The sequence below is a fragment of the Pholis gunnellus genome (genome assembly GCF_910591455.1).
Source record: "Pholis gunnellus genome assembly, chromosome: 9".
NCBI lineage: Eukaryota > Metazoa > Chordata > Actinopteri > Perciformes > Pholidae > Pholis > Pholis gunnellus.
Window position 1 is genome coordinate 17,073,086 of NC_136535.1, and position 24,110 is coordinate 17,097,195.

Sequence of the window (24,110 nt, forward strand, 5' to 3'; positions counted from 1 at the left end):
GATACTGCGTCTAGACTCGACATTATGAAGCTGCGGTGCTGGTTTCAGATGCGTTCACAAGAAATGAATGCTCATTTTCTTTTGGAAAATGTAGCTTCGTGGCAATTTTGATAGTAACGGCAGAGTTTGACCGGACAGAAAAGAGGAAAGACGTGCAAAGAAGACCTGCTGAAACAGTGTTATGTTACCATGGCACAAGTCCGCTGGACACCAAAATACCTCTTAACCCCCTTTAACCGCAGATATGTGACACCAATCCAGCTACACAAGTCAAAACACAGCTGGCTGAGTCAACTTTCAGGCCTACCATTACATCATCACAGTACTGCGGGGATGGGGGGGTCGAGACCCTCCGTTAGACACACAGACATGTATACACACACAAACACACACAATTAACGGTGACCACTTGGCTGGACCAAAACAAAGCTTTTTGGCGGGCTTTGTTCTCAGCTGAACTCATCTTTCGAAAGGGGCTCAGAGCTTTTTCCTGCTTTCAAGAACTTTTATACCTTGGGGGCCCAGCAATTTCTGATGTTTTTCCTTATTTTTTGCTCTAATGAGGACTGTACATTTTTAAGTTTCTTTCCCCTGTAGGTGCAGCCAACTGTTTGCAACTGTCGCAAACATCCTTACAGTCCAAGAGGTGTGACAACTTCACTCCTGGCAGACTTGCGTGGGGGTGTTCTTGAAATTCTGTCTTTGTGGCCTTTTTTTTGTCTGAGCTTACTTTGACAATTCCTCCAGGCTATAGGGTTTAGGGTTATACGTTGTGATTAGTTTAAGGTTTGGATTTGGGGAAATAAAATGTTGCTTCGACATTTCTGGTCCTAGCAAAGATATAGGAACAAACCTGTGTCTGTGTGTGTGTGTGTGTGATATTCTCATGGCTCTGTTCTGCAGTGGGATTTTTCACACATCACCTTTGAAATCAAAGACTTCACTCCTCCTTGTCTGTCTCATGGGGCTCAGTTGTCTCCCTACCGTCTTTTCTAACAATGTGGTCAGTGCTCCTGTTTTCTGCATGTGCTCCTGTTTTCTGCACATACTCCTGTTTTGACCTTGTGGCTGCCTTTTCTTGTTGCTGTTTGTCTACTTTTCTATTTCAGGAGGCCCCCTTTGTGTTAAAGCCTTTTTACAATTTGTTTCAGCTACTTACGGTGTACCTCCTCTGTCCCATCTGATCAAAACCATATGCCCTAAATGGCTTAAAATGATTAGAATATATACTTTGATATAAATACAAATAAAATACATCTTTATATATTAAAATAATTAAAAATAAATCAGGTAAAAGGACGTTTTTCGAGCAGTGCTCGTCATAGACTGCTGTGTCTGATGAAAACAACTTTGGGCTGACTCACAGAGGCGTGGGAGGGGCTAACGGCAATGTTAGGTTTTAAATCCACACGTGGTCTAGGGGTTCTTGGGCTTGTTTAGCACCGCGCACACAACCAGAAACTTCTGAGCAACTCATGCCAGCGAGTGGCCCACGTCTATCACTGCGGGGGCAGACGAGATCGGACGAAAACTTTTGACAACTCAGCGAAATGCCATCCTTCCCCCTCAACCAGTTCGCGGACCTGGAAGAGATGATGTGCAAGGTAAACGCGGAGCGCAAAGAAAAGTTGAGCGGAGCAGAAAGTTGGCTAGGTCATGGGGTGTTAACGCTAGCTAACTGGCTACACTGCTAACTTTACGCTGCTAGCTCTCTTCGTCCGTTCAAGTGTTGTTTAGCGGATGCTGTTGTTGTCCCGTATCAACCGTTTGTTTCTAACCAGTGGCTTTATCGAGCTCTTTACTTTTTTTTGTTGTTGTTGTGATCTGAAAGTTAACTTTCCCTGGACTTGAAGCTAACTTGTTTAAGCTGGTGTTGCGATTCATCGTAACATGGGCCCATTGAACCGTCTACTCACTAACTAACGTTAGCTCCCGTAGTGATTTAACGCTAGTACTAGTGAGCTAACGTTGACCTGGTTAAGCTAACGCCACCGCTGGTGACAGAGAGGTTAACTACAACTTGTAAAGTCGCGTTAACGTTGAACAACGCCGACATGTAAGAGCCACCGTTAACAACCTAGCGTTAACTTTATGCTCGAAACAACACAAAAAGTTAAGTTAAAGTTGTCAATCTGCGTTGAAGTGTTTAATTCACTGAATGCTAGTTAGTAGAAGCAAACTGTGTGACAAACTAACACTATAATTTAGGAACAACTGCACGAGGGTGTTACTAACTTTACTTCATGTGATAGCAATATAACGCTCCTTGGTTATATCCTGCCCCTGTTTATTTTAATCACAACAGAAGATGCAAGTATGTGTAGGTATGTAGATGTGTAGTATGTGTAGATTCCCGGTTAAACCCCGTTTGTTCACGTTAGTGTGGATAAATAAAGGAAGGAAAGAGTGTTGCTGGATTTTGATCATGTTTGTGTGAATAAAGTTTTGTAACTGTGCAAGTTTAAAAGGGACTTGCTCTGCTCAAATGGCAGCATTGAAATTATTTCATTAGTTACTTTCAATTCATCATCTTGTGGTGACCTATCCATAAATAACAGTCCAATAATCGGTCTGTCTGCTTTCCTTTTCTACCCTGTAGCTGCTTATATAAGACTCTGGGCCTGTTTGAAATTAGTTTGAGACAAACTACAATCCTAAAAGAGGGCGAGTCACATTAGAAGCATTGCTAACTGAAGCACCACGCAGCTAACTTTGTAGTGTCTGTATTGCATGGCAATAAAACACAAGAAGTTTGTTTTTATGTATACTTGTATGCCAGTATGTAATACCGATCAGCCATGAATAAAGTTATTCATACAGTACATGAAATTATTAAGCCAGACGAATAGAAAAACGGTAACGCGCATTATTTATTAATAGTAAAATGTATCTGCTGATGTTGTTCTCTCTGTCTCTTTCTACAGCAGTTACTGAATCTTGACTTGAGGGAGCAGAACCGACCACCTCCATCCTCCTCCGTCGGTCTGGCAATGAGATCACCGGGCTGCATTGGTCAGCCGCGTAGCAACACGTCGTTCTCCCTGTCGTCTCTCGCCTGCCTCCCCGCTGATCCGTCAGATGGTGTATTTCTGACCTCCAGCCAATGGGGGGAGCAGCAGCAGCCAGAAAGCCCTCTGCCCACCCAGCTCATTAATTCCACCCAGTGGGCCAAGTCAGGCTTCCTTGCCCAGCGCTCCCTCAGCATGGTGGAGACTGGCAGCACCACAGCAGCAAGTCTTGGCTGGCCGGGGACTGACGTCACGCACTCCCAAAGTGACCTCAGCCCCACTGCACTGAACACCAGCTCCTCTTCCACCTCATCCCTTTCCTCCTCGCGCTATAAGACTGAACTGTGTCGCTCTTTCACCGAGAGCGGCTTGTGCAAGTACGGCGGGAAGTGCCAGTTTGCCCACGGGCTGGACGAGCTGCGGGATCTCAACCGGCATCCAAAGTACAAAACCGAGCCGTGTCGCACGTTTCACACCGTCGGCTTCTGCCCCTACGGGATGCGCTGCCACTTCGTCCACAACAACGAGGAGGAGGAGGAAATCCAAAATTCCCTCGCTCGCTCCTCCTCGTCCTCTTCCTCGAGCATTCCCCAGCAGCCGCCTTCCTCCTTCCGCTCGCACAGACCTCCTCTTGTCAGACAGAGCTTCAGCTTCGCTGGGTTTCCCTCTGCTCCCCTTCAGCCTGCCCTTCCTGCTCACCCTCCTGCCACTGCTTTTTTCACGCGTGCACCACCGGCCTCTCCTCCTTCCTGCGCTGACATTACCGACCTCCTTTCTCATGCCTTCCTGGAGATGGACTCTGCCTTCGAGGCCTCCCCCGCCGACCAGTACCAGCCCCCCATAAGCCAGGTCACTGCAGCGGACCCCCGGTCTCCATTCCTGCCTTCCCCAGACTCCGGCTGTTCTCCAAGCGGGCTGTCTCCGACCACCTCCCCTTCCCTGAGGCAGAGTCCCAATGCTACCGGTGCCTTTCCGGGGCCACTGGGTGCACGGTCCCTGTCCTACACCTCTCTGTCAGACCAGGACCAGGATGGAAGCAGCTCTGCTAGCTCCCTCAGTGGCTCTGAATCCTGCGGAGGCATTAATGAAGTCAACGGCAAGCGTCTGGCTGTATTCAGTCAGCTCTCTGTTCCCGAGGATGCTACTGGGTTCTGCCTTTAGGCTGCTGTGTGAACACAAACATGCATTCATATTTATATTTACATTCACATTCAGACGCAAACATGCAGAACGACATAATATATGCTCTACACACACATATCCACATTCAAGCTCGCTCACACACACACTAGAAGCCTATAAATGCACACACACGCACGCACACACACACACACACACACACACACACACACACACACACAGCCGCTGCAGCAACACCTCAGACGTTTTTTTTGCTCCTGTGTGGCATCAAAGGAAACAAAGACTTGTTGACTGACTCAGAAAGCACAGAGAGATTCGCCTATTCGATCAATGTGGTTTAACTCTCACTGTCGTATGCGTAAGGGAAGCGACAGTGCAGAACCCTGAAATGTGTGTTGCCACCAAAACAGAGTTTATATCAAAGACGGAAGTTAAATAGTGCTTGAGGCGATTGACGCTCAACCAAAATCGTATGTTAGGATGACAAATAGCGACAAAGATATTGTAATCACAGTGTGATGAGTCCAACCACACACATTTCTGTTCCCTTTTTACCAACTTCTGGGTGATCAAAAGAATGTGATGAAGCCAAAGACATCGTTGTAGCTCTTAACGTTTTGATTATGGTAGCACAAACACACTATGTTAACTGTACACAGTATTGTTGAAACTGTTATTTTTTTATTATATAAACAGTTTGAGGTTATGTTTAGATCACTGGCCTTGAACCCGAATGTTCCGTTTGTAAACCAATTAAGTGCCTGTTGCATTATTTAGCAGGTCACGTGTTGAAGCGATATTTGCTGGTTTGTTAGGAGAGATGTGTGGATGGGGGTGCAGGTCTCTTTATTTAGCCAAATAAGCTAGAGTTCAAGTCTCCTTGTTAAGACGACTACAAGTGTTCTTTTGTGTCTTGTGCGTTATTGATAAACTGCCACCAGTAGACTGTCAAATGACCTGATATAGCCTGCCTTACGGGGGGGGGGTTCAGTTTGAGCTTAAGAAAGACCATACTTTCTCAAATCCCATGTTCATGACGTATCATCGACTGCATGACTTGCCAACTGGGAAAAGCAGGGCATGGGTATTTGTTTGGCTCTGATGTGTGAAATGTGCCAGCCCAAATCAACACTGTGCATTTAAAGATGGACCAAAATAACCAAACGAATGAGATGCCATCACATAATTCTGCATTTTATATTTGTGTAAATTGATATGATTTGAAAAAGGCATTTGGCATAGAAGGACATTTTAATCAAGTCATGTGAATGTGTCATGTCCTGTTTTACCTCTGGCATTTTTCCTAAATATGTATTTTAGATTAATCTTAAACACAACATTCCCAGGAGCAGGTTTTTTTTCTTCTTCTTTCTCCTTTTGTCCAAAGGCAGCACTGGTGTCACATTTTCGATAAATATTCATGTTTTTGTGACTCGGCACACCGTATTTCATCTCTGTCAATATTAATTCTTCCTGTTTTGGCTTTGTACTGTTGAGAATGTGTAGCGTTCCTGGTCACATGTACGTGAACTGTGTGCTCGGGTCTGATGCCTCACTGAGCTCGAGCCAGCATTCTGTAGGGTTAGGGTATGTACGCTTAGTGTTATAGAAATGTTACTTGTGTGTTTTATGACATAGTTGGTTAGAAGAACAGACTCTGTGCTGTTACTGGTCTATTTAAAATTGCCTTTCCATCAACATGTTTAAGGCCTGTTTAGTGTTAAAGGTGATCTTTAGTAAATTAATTTCTTTAATTTATTTTAACATATTTATAGAGGACTTTGAGTTGGTGATGCTTGTATCAAGTTTAATATATTTGGTTTCTCTCTGTTTTCGCTATTTTGTACTGGAAATAAAGTTTTTTTGATTTTTTTTTTTTTAACTAACTTAAGTTTGTTTTCCTTGATTGTCTTCTTGGGGCTACACTTACAATGATTAATAAGGTAGAATCTATACAGGCATGTGTGGCACATCCGCTCAGAACCCTTCTATTGAGGTGCTGATGCAACAACGCAGAGGTTACGACACTCGTATGTTTCCTTCTACTTTCTGCCTCGGTGCATGTAGTGCTGTGCTGGGCTGGCTGTAGTACATGTGCAACAATGTTCACACGTTTGTGAACAAGAAAGCAAGCAGGAAACCAGTGAACTGTCAGTTATGATTTTCATTGTAGATAACATTCCCCCAGTGGCCCTTTACTGTGTGTGTGTGTGCACACACAGTAAAGGTAAAAGTAAAAGTGTGTGTGTGCACACACACACACACACGCAGTCAAAAAAGTAAGAATTAGTTTCTCTGCGGTTGATATCTTAGTTTAGTCTGACTGATAAGCTGGTGATGTTTTACGGGACAGAAACTGGATGACAAGGTCAATTCATTTTTATGTAGGATTTTTAAACTTTTTTTTTTTATGAGGCTAGAACTTTACTTTTAACCCCCCCCCCCCCCCAAAATAAAATAAATAAAACACCACATACTGGGACATGGTTTCACTGGAAAGAAATCTTTAAAAGAACGGTTGCTTTATGCAGTGGAAAAATACAATATACTTCTTAAATTTGATTTTTGGATTACGGATAATTACTCAGTTCCTTCAGAACAATTAGCATGTATAATCACAGACCAGAAACTTCTGTTTTCATCCACATATTCAACTATAAAAGAGTGAAACACAACAGGTCCTCCATGAGCAGCAAATGAATTAGTTACTCTGTGATGCGGCCTCATGTTCTAACAAACTAGTGTTGCTGATTGATCCGTAAGAGTTTAATTCAGGGCTATTTTTCTGATTGCACTGAATAAAAGCAGTAAATATATTTATCCAAGGTTCGCTATAATAGTCGACCAGTCTGCTGCAGGAGAGCAAGACACTGGTGTGTGTGTGTGTAGTCATGCCATTGAGATTTCATGTGGAGATAAGAAGTCTTTTGTTTAGGGTTTAATCTGACCAATCCTGGGCTCCCACCCATGTCCCTTCTCCCTCACTGCCTCCTCTGAATCCATCCTTCCTCCCTCACTTTGTTCCTCTCCTTTCTATCAGCTACATCCCCTCAACACTTTCTTGCTCTGCGTAGCAGCTGAGTACTAAACTTTAATCTTCTGTTGCTACGGTGAGCAAAAGACGTTTGTACCGGCATTGGGACGGTTAAAGCACAAAACGTAATTGGTCCTTACAAAAATTCAACTATATATGATAAAACAGGAAAACAACCAGGTTGTGGTCTATTTTACCTTAATTACATTAAGTTTGGGAAGAATGCTTACATCAAACTAATAAGGTATTTCATCATCACTTAAAAAAATGAGTCATGATGGTAAGATTTAGATTTTTCCTCCCATTCACGATGTCTCTCAAAACAACAAAACAGGGCTATAGATGCATGCACATGGTTGACCCTCCAGGAATCTCTTTTAATGCACACAAGAGCTGTCACTGTTAACATGAGATGGGCTGGCTGTCTTGGAGTGATTAGTGGCTGTTAGGGGGTTAAAGGCATGTGTGTGCTTGTATGGTTTCTGTGTGTGTGTGTGTGTGTGTGTGCTGAATTGTGTCTGATAGACATTCTCCCACACTCTTGCCCTGTGGGACACAGGCAGGCAGATGGCTGTATTCAGGTCCACCACAGGTCAACATATGGCCCCGAGAGACAAAGTTTGTTTGTGTGTGTGTGAGACAGAGAATCTCCCTCTTAGGCTGGTATGCATGGGTGAAGGAAGTTGAATGAGTAAGAATTGGGATAATAGTGGGGTAATAGTGTGGGGCCTACATAAAACGCTGTGGAATAAGTTGCGGGACAAAGAAGTGGGACAATTTGAGAGGATGAAGGCGGGCACATCAGAAGCTAGCTAGCAATTGGCTAAGCTCCTATACTGTTTCCTGACCAGCTAACTATTAACGTTAGTGCTAAATAAAGCAGTTTAATGATTAACTAGTGCTAGTTCACCTAGACAACTTGTACTTCACTACTGAGAATACACATGTTTAAATATTAAATAGTTACAACTAACTAGCTCCAGCAGACTATCAATACCGTCCTTCTGTTAGCATCCAAGTAGCATAAACACTTAAACCTGCTCTATTCAGACGTGTGGGTGTTGTGCTGCTGCATTTATTGATGAATTAACTACTCAATTGACGTTGTTTTGGACCCCAATTTAGTATTGGCACGACCCAATTGTCAGGGTTCTACAATTACTTTAAACGGCATTTGGTGATTTCAGTTCTTCTCTGCCTACAAACTACAGTGAGCCTTCGGGAAACCTAACCCAGATCAATGGTCTCTGACAACTTCTCACACTACAAAAGACTTCACTCAGTCCATGTGGACAGTGTTACTCAATTCTAGCAAGTCATCAATTTGAGAGAATGAATGCTGGTTTTACTTGCACCCCCCCCAGCACCTCCTTTCTTTCTTCTAGCCCCTGTACACACCCCTCCTCCTCCTCCTCCTCCTCCTCCTCCTCCCACCCTTCATTGACCGTTCCTCTTTGTGATATTGTGATGCAGGAGGAAGTGGAGCGAAGCCATGTAGAGCAGCACAGAACAGCTGTGAGCTGAACTCTCACCATCACCCCTCAATTTGCAGCGAGCCAGTCCCCAGTTTTCCTCAATTTATGTGTACATTTATACATGAAACTTTTCTCACCTTCTTCATCCTTCTCTTCTCCTACATTGCTTTCTCTCCCCCACCCCCACCCCCCACTTCACCCACCTCTAATAAACTTCTCTTTTCTACCTTTCAAGTCCCTCCAACCTCCTGTAGAGGCTCTTCATTCTCTCCTATTTTATTCTCCTCTATGTCCACTCTCTCAATCGTCCCCTCTTCCGACTTTCTACAGTTCAGCCCCCCTCTCAAGGCTTTCTCTTTAATCCCACTTTCTGCGCCCCCCCCTCCCTCCAGACAGGATTTGGGCAAAGTGTTTAATGGATTGCAACACATGGTTAAAAGAGTGGGCTATAGTCAGGTGCTGCACATTTATGCAGACGCCTAACTCAGTCTTCTTGACTGTATTCTTCTTTCACGACATCTCTACAGTTGAAAAGAAATTCCAAAAGAAAACACTAATTTTGCCGTCACCTCCGATGCACAGTGCAGATCAGCAGGGCTAGAGTGGCTGTCTACTTATAGCCAGGGGGCTTATTTAACTTTTCTTGCTCTCTTAAACTCATTCAAGAACACTTGTCTCGAGGGCCGGCAGGACATGACCCAGTTAAGAGTGCTAACCCAAGGTTTTAGACAAAGGAGTGAAGAATATATTAAAGGGAATGTAGTATTGCCCTTCTAAGAAGTTGGAAGACTTGCAAGAAAGAGATTTTTTGAAAGAATGACTAAAACTGATGCAGCGTAAGCCGAGGCATCCTGACTTTTAATCCCTTGCATGGGTCAAGCTCCAAAAACACTGGATTCTACACTTCCCATTATGCAACCAGCAGCAGCTCTTGTATTAGACCCTTACTAACTCCATACCATCTGTTTGTAATGCAGGCTTTTTGTAAAAAAAAAAAAAAAAAAAGACTATAAAATGCTCCACCGAGAGCCACAGCAGCCATTTAACAACTATTTTCACATGCCGATTGGAAATTGGTGGAATGCCTCTTTAAGATGCAGTCCGACTTCATGCTTCATGGTGGGGTTTGTGAACAATCAGTTGAGTGGCTATTGTTTCACTCACTTTGTGTGTTGCAGGAGTGAAAAACCTTCAAGGTTGGCCATAGATGTGCATGAGACGTTCACTTGGCCAACTGATCGTGGTTTTGCCCTTCGTTATCGACTGCCCTGTTACATTCAAATTCTGCTCTGATGTCGTCATTCACGGTAATAGCTATTATATCATATATTAAAAGGAATTACTGAGGCTAAGTTTCTCCTTGTATGGTGAAATACACCCTCCATGTTGTGTCTGATATAGACGGTAAGTTGTAAGAGCAGACGTGGAGAGCAGGGTAGTTATTCAGGGCCGAGCCTGAGCGAGAGTCACATTGGAGACGCATTAAAAGGATGAAGTTACATGTAACGACCCTTTGTTGTGTAAAACTATCACACTGATGGCATTAGAATACTGGAACAGTTATTAAAGCAGAGTGAGCAACGTAATAAATCAACGAGAGCAATAATGTCCAAGTGGCGCTATAAGGATTAATAAAGTGTAAAATATTAGACTTATATGGACTTATTAGACTTATTAGGTTGACTTATTCTCAACACTAACTCAAAATGACCACGGTTTTCTTCAGAACTTTTATACTGAATATCTGAGAAGTGCCGTACAATCACATACAGTAGAACCTCTTAATACCAAGCTCATGATATGGATCAGCAACCTGAAAGAAATATTAATAACTTAAGCAGGGATGATGGGAAATGGAACTGCTGTAGCCAGAGCACACAGTGTAATGTGTTGTTATGCAGACGAGTAATAACAAATAAGGTACACATTTACATAAGAAGATTTGAACTAAATGTATTTTGTTCTTTACGGTGCCATGAAAAGTGTCAACAAGCTTTGAATTCTTTGCACAAATATCTTTTAAGTTGATGTGCAAAAATAGTTTTGATTATTTTTATGAATTAAAATACCAAACATGCAAAACAGAATATGCAACGGGTATTTACACAGCTAGTGTTGTCACAGATTAATTATAACAATAAAATTGGGAAGACGTTTTTAACTGTTGATTATTTAGTTGTACCAAACATTGTGTGAATAAATACACACGGGGTTCTTCTATTTCCCAGACAAACACTGGGAGTACATCATAAAGACGTAAAAGCTTAAGATCTGAGGGAAAATGTGGACCAGACATGGACACACTTAACAGACCTTGCCATATGGTAAAGCTACAGACATAAACACGGTGGCAGCTTTATGTGTCCCCCTAGTGGCACAAAGAGGCAACAGCATCTACCAGGAAGATTTCTTTTCTTGTTCAACAGGCCTTGTTTTTGGGGGGGTTTGTGTCACATTATTATTTGATTAAGAGAAAATGTTAAAGTGAGAAAATGAAATAATGAAAACAAACAGCACATACGTAAGCTGTTTTAGTATTCATATTTAAGGAGATTTGTATACAAAGCAAAGTAACAAAGTAACATTAACAAATGTAACCCATAAATCCATGTTGCAGTTTACTGTATGCGAGGAAAATATCAACACTACATACAACTCATATCAATGCTGTAAAAAACATTTATATCTTGGTACAAAAACAAAGAATAATCTGTAAATTCAGTTTGAGTGGTTCTCAGGAACTGTTATCACATCTAATAATAGAACATAATTAAACTAAAAGCCCTGTATGAATGACTCATTCTAGATTTGCATTTTGCCTTCAAATGAACTGGAATTTAAAAGACCACCAGCATGCATGAACCGGTCAGCTCCTAAAGGCAATCTGCTCCAAGGCAGAACAAAGCACCAGGAACCAGGTACAGATGCTGTGTGTCTGCAGAGAAACACGTGGTTCATAATGAGTCCGATGTGCCAGGTGTAATCATTTCCAAAAGGCTCACTAGCTACTATTTGGGTTGATGCTAAAAGAGATGGTATGGCGGTTGATGTCTGATCCTAAATTCTTTTTCATGTTCAAATATTTCTTAGCCAGACCTCTAAATTTGGGCACTCAACACATTACATAGAATATTCACTTACTTTGGGATTTACTATACATTAACATTACTGTATTGATATCACTGACAGTCAATATTTCAGTGGTGTCAGTCAGGGCCCGGCTCCACTTCTTTAATGAAAACTTAAGTTGAGAACACCATGCATTGTTTCACTCAAATGGGAAATAAACTCTGTCAAAATGCAAAAGGGAAAAAAATCAAATCAAAGTGAAAGGTTAGCTTTGGCTAAGCCTCCTTGCGCTGGTTTGTCAGCAGAACCTGGCTAGTCCTGTTTGACCCAGGTGAGTAAATTTGGTTGGTGTGTGACTCCCTCTGTGGTTGGACAGGAACTAGTATCCTCTCTTTAGAATGAGCAGAACCCCACATGGCCCTATTCAGCAGCTCCAGGGTAGCACGGGAGTTCAGATCACAACTTCTGGACCACCACTTGAAATTTACCTGTCAAGACAAAATGAAGGAGGACGTGAACCATGTGTTTGGACTTTTAAGAGACAAACTGGATGAGTTACAACCGTCTGGGTACAAGTGGAAGCCAATGAGCATGTTATGTCACCTCGCTCTTTCCCCACAATAAAGATGATCGCGGTTGGTATTCTGGTAGTACTTACAGGACGGCATAACAGAGACCTCAGCTGTCACCACGCTGTCCAGACCAAGGTTAGACAGAGCTCCTCTCACAATGCCACACGAAAAGGCAAGGTACTGCGGGAAAACACACACAAATACACATTAGCTTTAACGAGATGGATTCTGATTTATTTGGCTGTACACCAAAAAAAAAAGCCTTAAGTGACGTCTACTTGTAGTTGATCCCCAGGTGACAACAGCAGGAATATGTGTGAGTGTGAGTGAGAGAGAGAGAGAGAATACTAACCTTAGGAGCCTGATCCAGGTACTGTTTTCCATTGGACAGTTGAGTCAGCAGAGAGAACTTGTTGTCCTGCAGGACATACGTACCCTATGGCAGGAAATAAATGCATGTTTAGTAACAACACTAGTTACAAACAATGAATATGCTTCTGTATAATATATATATACTCCTATAATTCAGAGGGCTTTAAGTAATCAATCTTCAATCAAACTCAATTAAGTTGCTAAAGTAATTCTAATCGCTTCTTTGACATTATGACGTGTGAGATCTATCACAAACAAAGTCAAAATGTTACAAGAGGGATTACACTTCCTGTAGGTGGAAAGACTACTCTGAACCTTTACTTTACCTGATGGTTTGTTCTGAGGTTGTCAACCTGCCTCCTGAACACCTTCGTCCAGAAGTCTTTACAGACAAACTTCATCACATCCAACTCATCTTTGAAGCTGGGAGAGTCCCTGGTCAACCTAGACAAAGCACACATAAAGACACATTGAGTAAGTGAAGAGGATGCATGTCACAAAGCATGTAGCATTGCACATACGTGTGTGCTCGTCTACCTCTCAATGAGTCCTTGTCCTACCCTGAAGCCCATGCTTTCAAGGACAGAAACACAGACAGCTCTGTCCTGAAGAGAAGAAATGCAAGCTGTCAATTTGCTCAGTGGACAGAAGCTAGCGTACGTGTACTAGTGTGTCCTGTAGAAGCTAAAATATGACAATGTATTGATGAGCTGTATTGTGAGGCCTGGGAGAGGGAGACACATGGTATTAAGTAACGTTAGCTGGTAGATGGTGCTTTGCAAGGTGATTACAGACCACAGTGTAACTCAAAGCTCAGTCAGCTGATTGATAAATGCCTTTATTGAACACACCTTGTTGTCCATCTCGTCTTTACTGGATTGCTGCTCCCTGTAAATATGTGACACCATCTCCATATGGAGAAAGTCAAATAGAGACTCGTCTGCCATTCCTGCCAAAACACACAACCGTGATTATGTTGCTCGAATATAACGCTTCAGTAAAACAGTTTCACTTAACCTAGTTAGCTTTGCCTTAAAAGAGAGAATCATTAGTTTCGGTAGCTAAATATATATGTAAAGACCTTCAATGACGTTAACGTTAGCTTGATAGTTAGCGCTAGAAAGCTAGCTTGTGTTGTTTGCTGGCTTTGTCCAGGGCTAGTTTTTCATACCTCGGTATGAGAGAGAATTAGGACAAAGCAATACATCTAACGTTGTATATGACATAGCTTGTAGTTATCTAAATACATTAAACAAAGTAAACTGTTAAATCTACTGTACCTGTCAACGGACTGTACGCTACACGAAGTAAACACAAGTCAGCTTCCTGGGTTGCACTCGATATATACACCGGGTAAACCTTGCCGCTCGGGTTTCACGCAGGCGGAGTTAGCAGCAGTTTTCCCTTCTGTCATAACATGAAAAAAGCCCGGTGGTGACAGAATACATGCTCTACCAAGAATAAATCATACATCCAGTAATAAACCACATCCACACGCTATCGTGTGCAGGGCTGGTACCATAGACACAGCCTGAAACCATTTCAGAAGATGATGTTATATTTCGGTGTACGCCGATTTTCATTACAAACAAATCCCCCCCGCAGGCGTTCTAATCGCTATCTGATTGGTCAGATATCACGTGACATCATAGCTCACATCGGATTGGTTCTTGGAAAACAAGCCACTTCCTAGCTGCTCACGTGATTCGTATTTTTAAAATCAACAGAGAAGGTTTGACATTTTGGGCTCTATATTTCAACGTTTAGCATTATGTTACAGATTACCTTTGACTTTTAGTTTTACTGAGCAAAGTGAGCTTGCAACAGGAAGTGCCTGAGCTTGTCCTTTCTCCTATAATGTGTTTTAATGTAACGTTAACGTTAGCTAAAGAAGTTTCGTTTTTTGTCTCGGTGTGTGTAGTCATGTCCAGCGGGTACCAGATAGTGGTGCAGGGTGAGGCCTCCGAGACGGACTCTGATGATGAAGTCTACATCACCTCCATGAACGCTCCCCAAATTGCCACAGTCGGAGCCAAGGTTGTCTTGCATGTCTTCGTGTGTTCTAGCGCGACAGAGATGAAAGTGTGTGTGTGTCATTAATGTATTCTGCTTGATGCTTGGATGCTGTCAGGTTCCCGGGGAGGCGTCTGAAACAGACAGTGATGGCGAGGAGGAGCAGGTCGCGCGAGCCTTCTCTCTGAGCCAGGACAGCGCCCAGATACTCAGGAGAGACCTGCCTCCTCTTATTGTAGTCAGAGACCATCCTGACATACAGTCGGTAGTGGAAGACAGGCCAAGTCCCACACACAGACCACAAGGTGAGGAATGCAATACAGCCAACGTCATGATAAGAATAAGTAATGGTAATACTTAAAGTGTGACAGACTACTCTCCACTCAGGGGTCACTTTTCTGTCTTCAGTGAGAGGATCACCTGGCTGTATGAATGATTGTAGGCTATGTATGAATGGGGCCAGCTCCATTCACTGATTTAAAACTGATGCATTTGAGAATGTACTTTTGTTTTTCCAGGTGACACACTGTTACAACAGAAGCTGCAGGAATCTAACAGCCGGCTGTATTCTGACGTGGGACAGACGGTACGGCAGGTTTATGGCAGCGCCAGTAGAGAGGTACGTAGATGTGTTGGATGCTGCTTCTACTACATCAGAGATTCTACGATACGCATCTTGTAACAGCTAATTGGCTGTGGTTGGAAATGCCTTAATTGTTGTTTTGTCATTGTTTTTGTGAAAGGTTCAAAGTGCAACAGCTCAGCTAAATAATTCGCAGAGCGCCATCATCAATGCGTCCCACAGCATCAGATTAATCCTGGATGACCTGAAGGCTGTGTCCGAAAAGATTGACATCATCACCAGCTGTCAAATACTGCCCGATATCAACATCAATAATCTAAATAATCATACTACTCCTGTACCTTGAATGTATAAATAATTGTATATATACATGTATATTAAATCTACAGTCACACTTTAGATTGATTTGTCTGTCAGGTGATGTTCTACAGCTGTCTTTCAGGCTAGCTGATTAACATTTAACATAAGAACATTCATAATATCCATTTTCTTTTCTAGTTGATCTTTGTGAATCTGATAGGTCAAGGAGGAAGACTTGTTCCCGCACTATATTAATTTGTTTCCCTTGTGTGTTTAAAATTGTAACATAAATGTGACTCACTAATATAAATATATTTGGTTGGAAACGTGAATGCTGATAAATGTTTTTAAATGTGTCGTCTGGTATCACAAAACAAGAGCCCATAGCTGCTGCTGATGGTTCATTGACGTGGCATTGAATGAAAGAAAAGGTTGAGATGATTGAAACAGTCCTGAATACTTGTCTCACTTTCAGTTTATACATATAGTTTATTTTCAAAAACAATACCATTAGACAAGCAGAAAAGAACGCATACAAACACTGCATACATATTGAAGACACAATTTATAAAACTAACTTACAGTCAACTACATATAATTTGCCCAGTGTTTGCCCTTTTCACATTTACAAACACAACTACAGCGTTTCAGACTGAATGCCAATAAATGATCCTCTACACTAAGAATATATAAGAGCGATGCTGATATGACAGGCCTGTCTTATATGTACACTACCGTTCAAAAGTTTGGGGTCACCCAGACAATTTTGTGTCAATTTTCAGTTTCTTCGCAATTTCTCGCATGGAATTGCCTTCATTTCTAAGAACAAGAATAGACTGGCGAGTTTCACATGAAAGTTCTCTTTTTCTGGCCATGTTGAGAGTATAATCGAACCCACAAATGTGATGCTCCAGATACTCAACTAGCTCACAGGAAGGCCAGTTTTATAGCTTCTCTCACCAGCATAACTGTTTTCAGCTGTGCTAACATATTTGCACAAGGGTTTTCTAATCATCAATTAGTCTTATAAGGCGATTAGAACACTGGAGTGATAGTTGCTGGAAATGGGCCTCTATACACCTATGTAGATATTTCATTAAAAACCAGACGTTTCCACCTAGAATAGTCATTAACCACATTAACAATGTATAGAGTGTATTTCTGATTAATTTAATGTTATCTTCATTGAAAGAAACAGTGCTTTTCTTTGAGAAATAAGGACATTTCTAAGTGACCCCAAACTTTTGAACGGTAGTGTATCTCCTGTATTCCCTCTGGTTGTCCTTCCATCCATCAATTAGGCACCTGTCCATCCCATCCAACAGCTTCAGCATCAACCCACACAGTCCGTGTGTCAGATAGGTGAGTAGATATACACGAACACGACTACCAGCAGGTTGAGAACTGCGCCCACAATACCAACGATGCCAAACATGTGCTCGGGGTCCAACTTCCATCTGGCTGATTCAGGAAGCACGCTGACAGAATCGGCCACCTGAAAGACACGCGCAGTGTTCGGTCAATGAGTGTACAATGTCCATGTGCTCAAGGCAGGAGTTATTAGATTCACTTTTTAGTGTCTTGACATATTTCAGCCACCTGATGGCGCCGCTGATACAGACATGACCGCTCTAACGCAACGGAATGCAAAACCTTCCTGTTCTCTTCTTAAATCCTCCATAATTTGATATATATAATTATGTGTGATATATGTATTATGTCTAATGCAATAGTGGAAGATGTACCCAGATCTTTTATTTCAGTAAACGTAGTAAAACCAAAGCAGAATTACTAGTAGTAATTGTCATGCAATCAAAATGAGGTAACAATGCAAAAGTATTACATTGAAATACAATCATTGAAGTACCAACATTAAAAGTATCGTTTCATTCATCATTATAAAAAAAATGTTCATTTCAGAATAATATATATTACTGGATTATAAGTATTAATGGATTAATACATCACCTTGATGTCACAGCTAGTAAAGGTGCAGCTCAACTTGATTACTTTATTTTCTACTAATAGTTTGTGAATCATAGGGGATCATTTTTATCTTAACCTATAATGTTACTTCATAATATAGTTTTTCATTATATTTTCTATCATTAATCACAATCTGCAAAGTAACTCAACCAAACAAATGTAGTGGACTAAAAAGCACAATATTTGCCTCTGGATTGTAGTGAAAGTATAATAGTAGCAGAAAATGGAAATACTCATGAGTACAAGTGCCTCAAATGTGTATTTAAGTATACAGTACTTTAGAAAATGTACCTAATAAAAGACAGTTTGTCATATTGAATTGATTTATAGACACATGGTGGAGAGAGGTATTCTGTTCAGTTACATTCCCTTCTTTGTCTAATATAAAGTTACAGCATAGTGATGAAAAGTGTTCCATGTATTTTAATAGGAGGTGATGATAATGATGAGCTTAAGTACTTTTCTTCCCCCCTTAAATTTACCTCTCTGCTGGTTCTCTTTGCCTTGTCACTCCTCAGATCTGTTGGCTCCATTTCCCAGCCTTCAAACTCACGCAGAGCGCAATAAAAACTACTTCAACCTTAATCCTGTTCAGTCCAAAAGCAAATAGATCCAAACATTGACAGGGACGATGACTGGCAGGAGCTCTCTGAGTTAAAGTCTTCTTTATACTCTTCTCCCGGGACTCCAGAGACCCACAGGTCTGGAATAAATGAGAGGATAAAGGGATGCCGGTCTTTTTTCACTGTGCAGCTAATGGCAAAGATTGTAACACAAGGCCAAGACACTGCTTGTAGCTGCCTCTGTGTGTGTGTGTGTGTGTGTGTGTGTGTGTGTGTGTGTGTGTGTGTGTGTGTGTGTGTGTGTGTGTGTGTGTGTAGGTGTGTGTGTGTGTGTGTGTGTGTGTGTGTGTTTTTGCATGACTTTTGAGGACATACATCTGTTTACACGGTCATACTGTTATTGTCGTGGTTTAAGGTTAGGTTAAGGTTTAGAGAAATGGTTAGGTTCAGGCTGGTAGCAGTTAGGGTTAAGGTACAGTTAAGTCTCCAGGAAATGAATGTAGAAAATTGCCATTGGAGAAAATTAGTAATGGAGCAACATTGAGTCTTCATTACAGGCAAAGCTGAGGGGCAGAGGTAAGAGGTTAGTTGAGGTCGTGGTGAAACTCTCTTAGTACAGTTTTTATCGAATGCCACAAGTTGACTAGTCCATAAAAGTGCTAATCCACTTAATTAGCCTTTCAAATATATAAAAACATCAGCCTAAGGTTGAGGAAAAAAATCAACTATTCATTAAAAACTGCAAGAGACACTGCCTGATTTCTGAGACCATGAATTGAAAAAAGGAGGTTTAATTAAAGCAAGCGTCTCTCTTGGTCAACATTTGGAAGTACACAAGTTAGATTCATGTCGTTTGTGTGTGCTGAAGACTAAGACTCCCAAATAATAAAATTACACTCAGTTGCCAATTTAGTGGGTCCACCAGCTAAGCTGTATATATGTTCAGGTATTTTTATTTATTGGTTTATTTGATAAGGGACAGTGCACATTAATAAAAACATTTCTGTAAATCCAGAAATAGTTAGCCAAAAGGCTATTTTTCATCTGTAGTCCCAAGAGGCAGATGTTACAAAATAAACCTAAAAACAGAATATGATATAAATATCACTCTCGTCTCACTGGAGCAGAGGCAACAGACCACAGACGGAGTGAAAGAAGTGATCAATCAATTAATCAGGGACTCTCGTGGGATGCAGATAATAATGAGACTCTGGGGACGTGTGAATCTGAAATCTTCATTTGAGGAACCAGCTAAATAAGTATTTCTCGCATCCTCAAACATCAATTATCTCTCTTTCCATAGAGAGTGTGTGTGTGTGTGTGAGTGTGTGTGTGTGAGTGTGTGTGTGTGTGTGTGTGTGTGTCACTCAGTCCCAGCTGTCCTGACTGAGCTCCAGCTTTCGAGGGCTGCATGAGTGATAAGTTATTTGGAATCAGGGCAAACACAACAGCATCACATCAACATCATCACATGTTATCAATGACAAAGAAAAACGTCACCATCCAAATGATGGTGATGATGATGATCCATATATCTTTCCTCCCACTGTTGATTATAAAGCAATTTTGCTAAAATAACATTATAAACAACTTGTTCCATTTCCTCACAGGAAAATAACGGTACTTCTGTGTTTGCCAATGACTGAAGCATAACATATTGATTTTCAAATAGCGATATGAGCATATCGAGTATTTTCTTGTACAGACAAATACACAAGTGATCTAATTTCTAACGGTGTGTAGCACATCACTGTTGATTACTAATATACATATATTAAATTACCTTCAAGATTCAACAATACGATATTGAGTCTTCATGTCCTTTTTTAGAACTCAACAAATCAGTCAACAAGGCTGTGAGAGCTGATTTCTCCCAGAGGGAAAGTGATCCAGTTTGAAAGTGAAACGTAAACAACTTAGATCCGCCCAGACACACTATGGATTGTGCATTAAACGGAGACCAGGGTGCATATGACGGAGTTTAGAAACAATCAACATGAGCAAAAAACTATGCGACTGTGGGTGTTTTCCTCCAAGGCTGGTGAACGTCTTAGGGACTTATTACACTCAACAGGCAAGTAGGACATTATATTACATTATATAGGACATTACTGTTTACATAAAACATCTTTCCTTGTTCCAGTGCAGTGGCTTGAGGCTCAGAGCCAGGGATGGGGTTCATGCTTGAGCTGGCAAACTAACTAAAGACTAAAATAGGAACACGGCAAACAATGGACCAGGGCGCCGAGGAGAGATCATGAGTGTTTGCGGTATAGAGAGTGCAGAGGGTAAGGGAGAACAGGAAGAGAGGAAAGAGACACTAGGTTATTAAATCATACTAGATTTTACATGTGAGATGTAGTCAGATCTATCCATGGTGTGTATGAGTCTTCTATAACTACATTTGTGTTTGTGTGTGCACAGAGGGCAGCCACCCACATTAGCCAGGTCAGTGATTGTCTCATGGGGTGCCTGAGGACACACTGTTAGTTTATTTTGGCTCGTTGAGCATGGCTGCACACAACGGCACAGGTCTACCAAAGCAGCTATGCTACTTTAGAAGAGCTCCGCTCTGTGGGTGATGCCCTTGTTGTCATACTGATGGTGCATTCAAGACAACATGAAATTAGGATGCATCCCACTGACTATAGCCAGAAGAATAAATGAGAGGGAAAACCCTCAGAGGGAACAACAGCACCGAGCACTCAAGTTGAATCAGGGTGATAAAAAGTGAATACGCAACTGGATTTCATTAGAAAACCGAATTTGGAGGAGCTCAGCTTGATTATCTTGTCAGCTGAAAGGACTTACTTTCAGGCTACCCAATTTAATTTAAGACAAGACTCATCGGGGCAGAACGATAAAATCCCAAGTGATACAAGTATGAAAATGGAAACTGGAGATGTGATCATAAACTTAGACATGCTCAACATGACAAGCCTGTTAGTGTAGATAATGATGTGCAATTAACTGTATGTGTGCATCTAAGTTATGATACAAACCCCTCATGTGTTGGTCATTTATAATTCAGAGTACACAAACAATATGCAAATGTGGTGGACAAGTGACTGAAAATCAGACTCATATTTCATATTTGCACTTATCCTGACATGTAAAGGTGATTTTAAAACTAGAGTCACAACAAGAGATTGTTCAAATGCCTTTTCAGATTTTGTTGGGATTGTTATCCAGTTATCTAAAACACTTCTCTTGGTTGGCAGGTTTACAGCTAACTACATATCTGTAGAAGAAAAAGCGCAATTTTATATCGACAGATAAAATATGATCAAATCAAAGCAGTAGACCATTAAGACATAGATTGTAAAACCAACATTAACATTTTTGCCAAACCTGATTTTATAGGATTTAGATTTAGCCATTTATATCAAAGATCAGTGAAAGTCTTTAATAGTGGTGTTTTTCATTTTTATTGGCATTACTATAACTATCAATTATAAACATTACATGAAAGTACACCAGATCTCACAGCATTTGTTCATAGGATCGTCACAAACGGTTTCTATTTAGACTTCATCAGAAATTGACATAAATGTTCTTCTGTAGTGTCATTCTGTGCATCTTCCATTTCAAATCCACAGTTTGATTTTTAGCTCGATTAGTACCGCAGCAGCCACTGTTCTGGAATGTTACTCAGTAAATCAGCACGTCACACAAAACTTTGGTTAAAGGGAATTCCTCATGCCTTCTTACACCTGGCAGTTGCCTGAATCACTAGTCCTGCCTGTTCATGGAATGATTTGCATTCAAAAGTAAAGAGAAATGTGAAACAAACACTTGTTTTCATGCATGCCAGGACCGTTTCTTAACATTTTGCTACAGCTAATGCAGAAAGTACTGGAACACTGGAGTCTGTTTTGCCCACATTTTTCTACAAAACTGGGCAGAAACAATTCAGCCATCCCGTGCAAACGTGTTTTTATTATTCAGTGACTTATCTTTTGTCAGAAACTGAGATAACTCAATATTCTTCAGCTTTGTTGCTCTGAGAGATAACATTAAAATATCTTAGGGATCCGCTTGTCCACGTCATTTTCTCCTGTCTACAGTCTCAGACAGTCTGTGTCCAATATGTCCTCTCAGGCTAAAAATCAATTCAGCTCATGCATCATGAAAAAACATGAGAATCCGTCTTCGCTTTGGCTGAACATAACACAGTCACTGTCTGGCTCATGTTCAGAGAATGAATTTCATCCAGACTCCAGAATGAGCATTTGCCTGTCTTTAAACGTTGCTTTCTTGTTTTCAGTGTTCTGTGTTAACAACCTGTGCCTAGGGCGGCGGTTCGGAGTCCCAGGTGCACTTTGATGCACCTGTTTTTCCTCTGGCATTGAAGGCTATTTCCACAGCATACTGTGTGTGCACATGTTAGCCAATTTACCTTGAACAAAGATAAAAGAAAATACCATAAACAGGCATCAAATTAATCATAAACAATGCAAGCAGTGCTGCATTTCAATGCAGGAGTGAGACATTTGTATTGTTGAAAAAAAGCCCATGCTGTGTGTGTGTGTGTGTACTTGAGGAGTTGGCTGAATGTCTATTGGGACAGCAGATGGTCAGAAATCGCCCTCTAGGCGTCTCCTCACATTGGCCTGCTCGACAGAGAGTTTGTCATATTAAAACTGGTTTCAACCAAAAACTTGAATTGCGTGCAGAACGTACAATGACATGTATTCCAGATACTGTAGCCAAGGAGTTAGGTCGACTAATCAAGAGCTACTGCAGACAAATACTTTTATCAGTCAACTATCGAGGTTCTTCCCCGACCAAAGCTAATAAAAAAATGACAATAAAGACTATAAACCTGCAAAGATTTAGACTTTAATCCTTTGCAAATAATATTTGAAAAGGCTCAATATAGCGTATAACAATTGGTTGGATAAGATGGGTGAGTATTAAATATGTAATATTAGCACAAAATAAATGCCTGTCAGCTGTTTCAGGTGACTTTTATCATTGGCCTTTGAAAACACACTTTGATAAAATTGGTACCACTTTTGAGTGAGGCACTATTGTGAATAAATAATTTAGTACTATTTTATAGATGAGTTAGAAAACTTTATTAGGAATGTTAGCTTGTGCTTGTTTGTGTTTTTTTCTTGTTAAATATGGTAATATAGTTATGCATGTTAGTAGTCACTAAATAAATGCTCATGGGATATTGCAATGCCATGTTGCATTAGTAAATGATCATATATGAATTAATAACCATTAATAAAGATATTACAAACAACTTGTACATCATTTATAAAAATGTGCCTTAGCCAGTAACGGCAACCCAGAGTCGTCCTTATTAATGGCTTCAAATTGATCTACAAAGCATTAGTGGATCATTTATCAACCATTAATAAAGCCATTAGTTACAGCCTATAAACCTGTTATAAGGAGGCCTTTATAGAAGTGGTTTGTTAAAACCTTTGCTAGTATCTGAGTGAACCTGAGTCAAACAGTTGAGCATGCTTATTCATTTTGTTTGCTTGCCAACATCAAGTCACCTTTTAGAGGCAGCACAAAGTGAACTGAAAATATCTCCAGTGCTTGTAGGTATTTCAAAGTCTATTCGAATATGTGTTTCTGCACAGCTGTGGCTTCAACTGTCGCAGTCTGACAGCAGATGTCTGGCAAACCAAACGTGGCTTTGGTGCATTCTTAAAATGGATTTAGCTCAACAAACTCCACTGTACAGTTATAAGATGTGACAGGAAGCAAATGTGCAAGTCACATCGATCTCAGCGTGCTAACGTTCGGATCTCCTGATGTGTGCTGAAAGATGATGTAAAATTAAACTCATGAAGAGTGATGCAAGTAGCAAGTGTGTGTGTGGGGGCTTGTCTCTATCTTTGTGAGGACCAGTTTGACCATTAAGTATAGAGAGTGAGGATGTTTTGGGGATATGAGAAGTAACTTTCTGTTTTCATCGCAAACCTTTGGGCCCTTTGAGATGGCGAATCTGAGAAGGAGAGAAAATGTTGCT

At 41.1% G+C, this 24,110-nt stretch overlaps 3 protein-coding genes across 4 annotated transcripts; 2 read left to right on the forward strand and 1 right to left on the reverse strand.

The window, feature by feature from the left end:
- The first annotated feature begins 1,507 nt into the window (after positions 1 to 1,507).
- On the forward strand, positions 1,508 to 6,034 carry LOC306701357 (mRNA decay activator protein ZFP36L1). Its single transcript, XM_079166645.1, has 2 exons — positions 1,508 to 1,604; positions 2,925 to 6,034. Exons 1-2 carry the CDS (start codon positions 1,551 to 1,553, stop codon positions 4,167 to 4,169), a joined length of 1,299 nt encoding a protein of 432 aa, XP_079022771.1. The 5' UTR covers positions 1,508 to 1,550; the 3' UTR covers positions 4,170 to 6,034.
- Positions 6,035 to 10,591: 4,557 nt separating this feature from the next.
- On the reverse strand, positions 10,592 to 13,988 carry trappc6bl (trafficking protein particle complex subunit 6B, like). Its single transcript, XM_079166058.1, has 7 exons — positions 13,951 to 13,988; positions 13,522 to 13,619; positions 13,208 to 13,275; positions 12,997 to 13,114; positions 12,651 to 12,734; positions 12,385 to 12,478; positions 10,592 to 12,214 (listed from the first exon to the last, which is right to left on the reverse strand). Exons 2-7 carry the CDS (start codon positions 13,615 to 13,617, stop codon positions 12,183 to 12,185), a joined length of 492 nt encoding a protein of 163 aa, XP_079022184.1. The 5' UTR covers positions 13,618 to 13,619; positions 13,951 to 13,988; the 3' UTR covers positions 10,592 to 12,182.
- A 401-nt stretch (positions 13,989 to 14,389) lies between these two features.
- On the forward strand, positions 14,390 to 15,898 carry bloc1s3 (biogenesis of lysosomal organelles complex-1, subunit 3). 2 transcript variants are annotated; one of them, XM_079165833.1, is made up of 5 exons: positions 14,390 to 14,402; positions 14,592 to 14,707; positions 14,802 to 14,988; positions 15,202 to 15,302; positions 15,427 to 15,898. In XM_079165833.1, exons 2-5 carry the CDS (start codon positions 14,594 to 14,596, stop codon positions 15,610 to 15,612), a joined length of 588 nt encoding a protein of 195 aa, XP_079021959.1. In that variant the 5' UTR covers positions 14,390 to 14,402; positions 14,592 to 14,593; the 3' UTR covers positions 15,613 to 15,898. The 2 variants fall into 2 exon arrangements, with proteins under 2 accessions (XP_079021959.1, XP_079021958.1); XM_079165832.1 differs by lacking the exon at positions 14,390 to 14,402 and having other exon boundaries at positions 14,416 to 14,707.
- Positions 15,899 to 24,110: the final 8,212 nt, after the last annotated feature.

Excerpts from the sequence above, each read along its gene's own strand:
- bloc1s3 (XM_079165832.1), top strand. The coding sequence starts at position 14,528 with ATGTGTTTTAATGTAACGTTAACGTTAGCTAAAGAAGTTTCGTTTTTT. Across the intron at positions 14,708-14,801 it reads TTGCCACAGTCGGAGCCAAG|GTTCCCGGGGAGGCGTCTGA; the intron begins GTTGTCTTGCAT and ends GGATGCTGTCAG. Across the intron at positions 14,989-15,201 it reads TCCCACACACAGACCACAAG|GTGACACACTGTTACAACAG; the intron begins GTGAGGAATGCA and ends TTGTTTTTCCAG.
- LOC306701357 (XM_079166645.1), top strand. The coding sequence starts at position 1,551 with ATGCCATCCTTCCCCCTCAACCAGTTCGCGGACCTGGAAGAGATGATG. Across the intron at positions 1,605-2,924 it reads TGGAAGAGATGATGTGCAAG|CAGTTACTGAATCTTGACTT; the intron begins GTAAACGCGGAG and ends CTCTTTCTACAG.
- trappc6bl (XM_079166058.1), bottom strand. The coding sequence starts at position 13,617 with ATGGCAGACGAGTCTCTATTTGACTTTCTCCATATGGAGATGGTGTCA. Across the intron at positions 13,115-13,207 it reads GGACAAGGACTCATTGAGAG|GTTGACCAGGGACTCTCCCA; the intron begins GTAGACGAGCAC and ends TGCTTTGTCTAG. Across the intron at positions 12,735-12,996 it reads ACCTCAGAACAAACCATCAG|GGTACGTATGTCCTGCAGGA; the intron begins GTAAAGTAAAGG and ends TTCCTGCCATAG.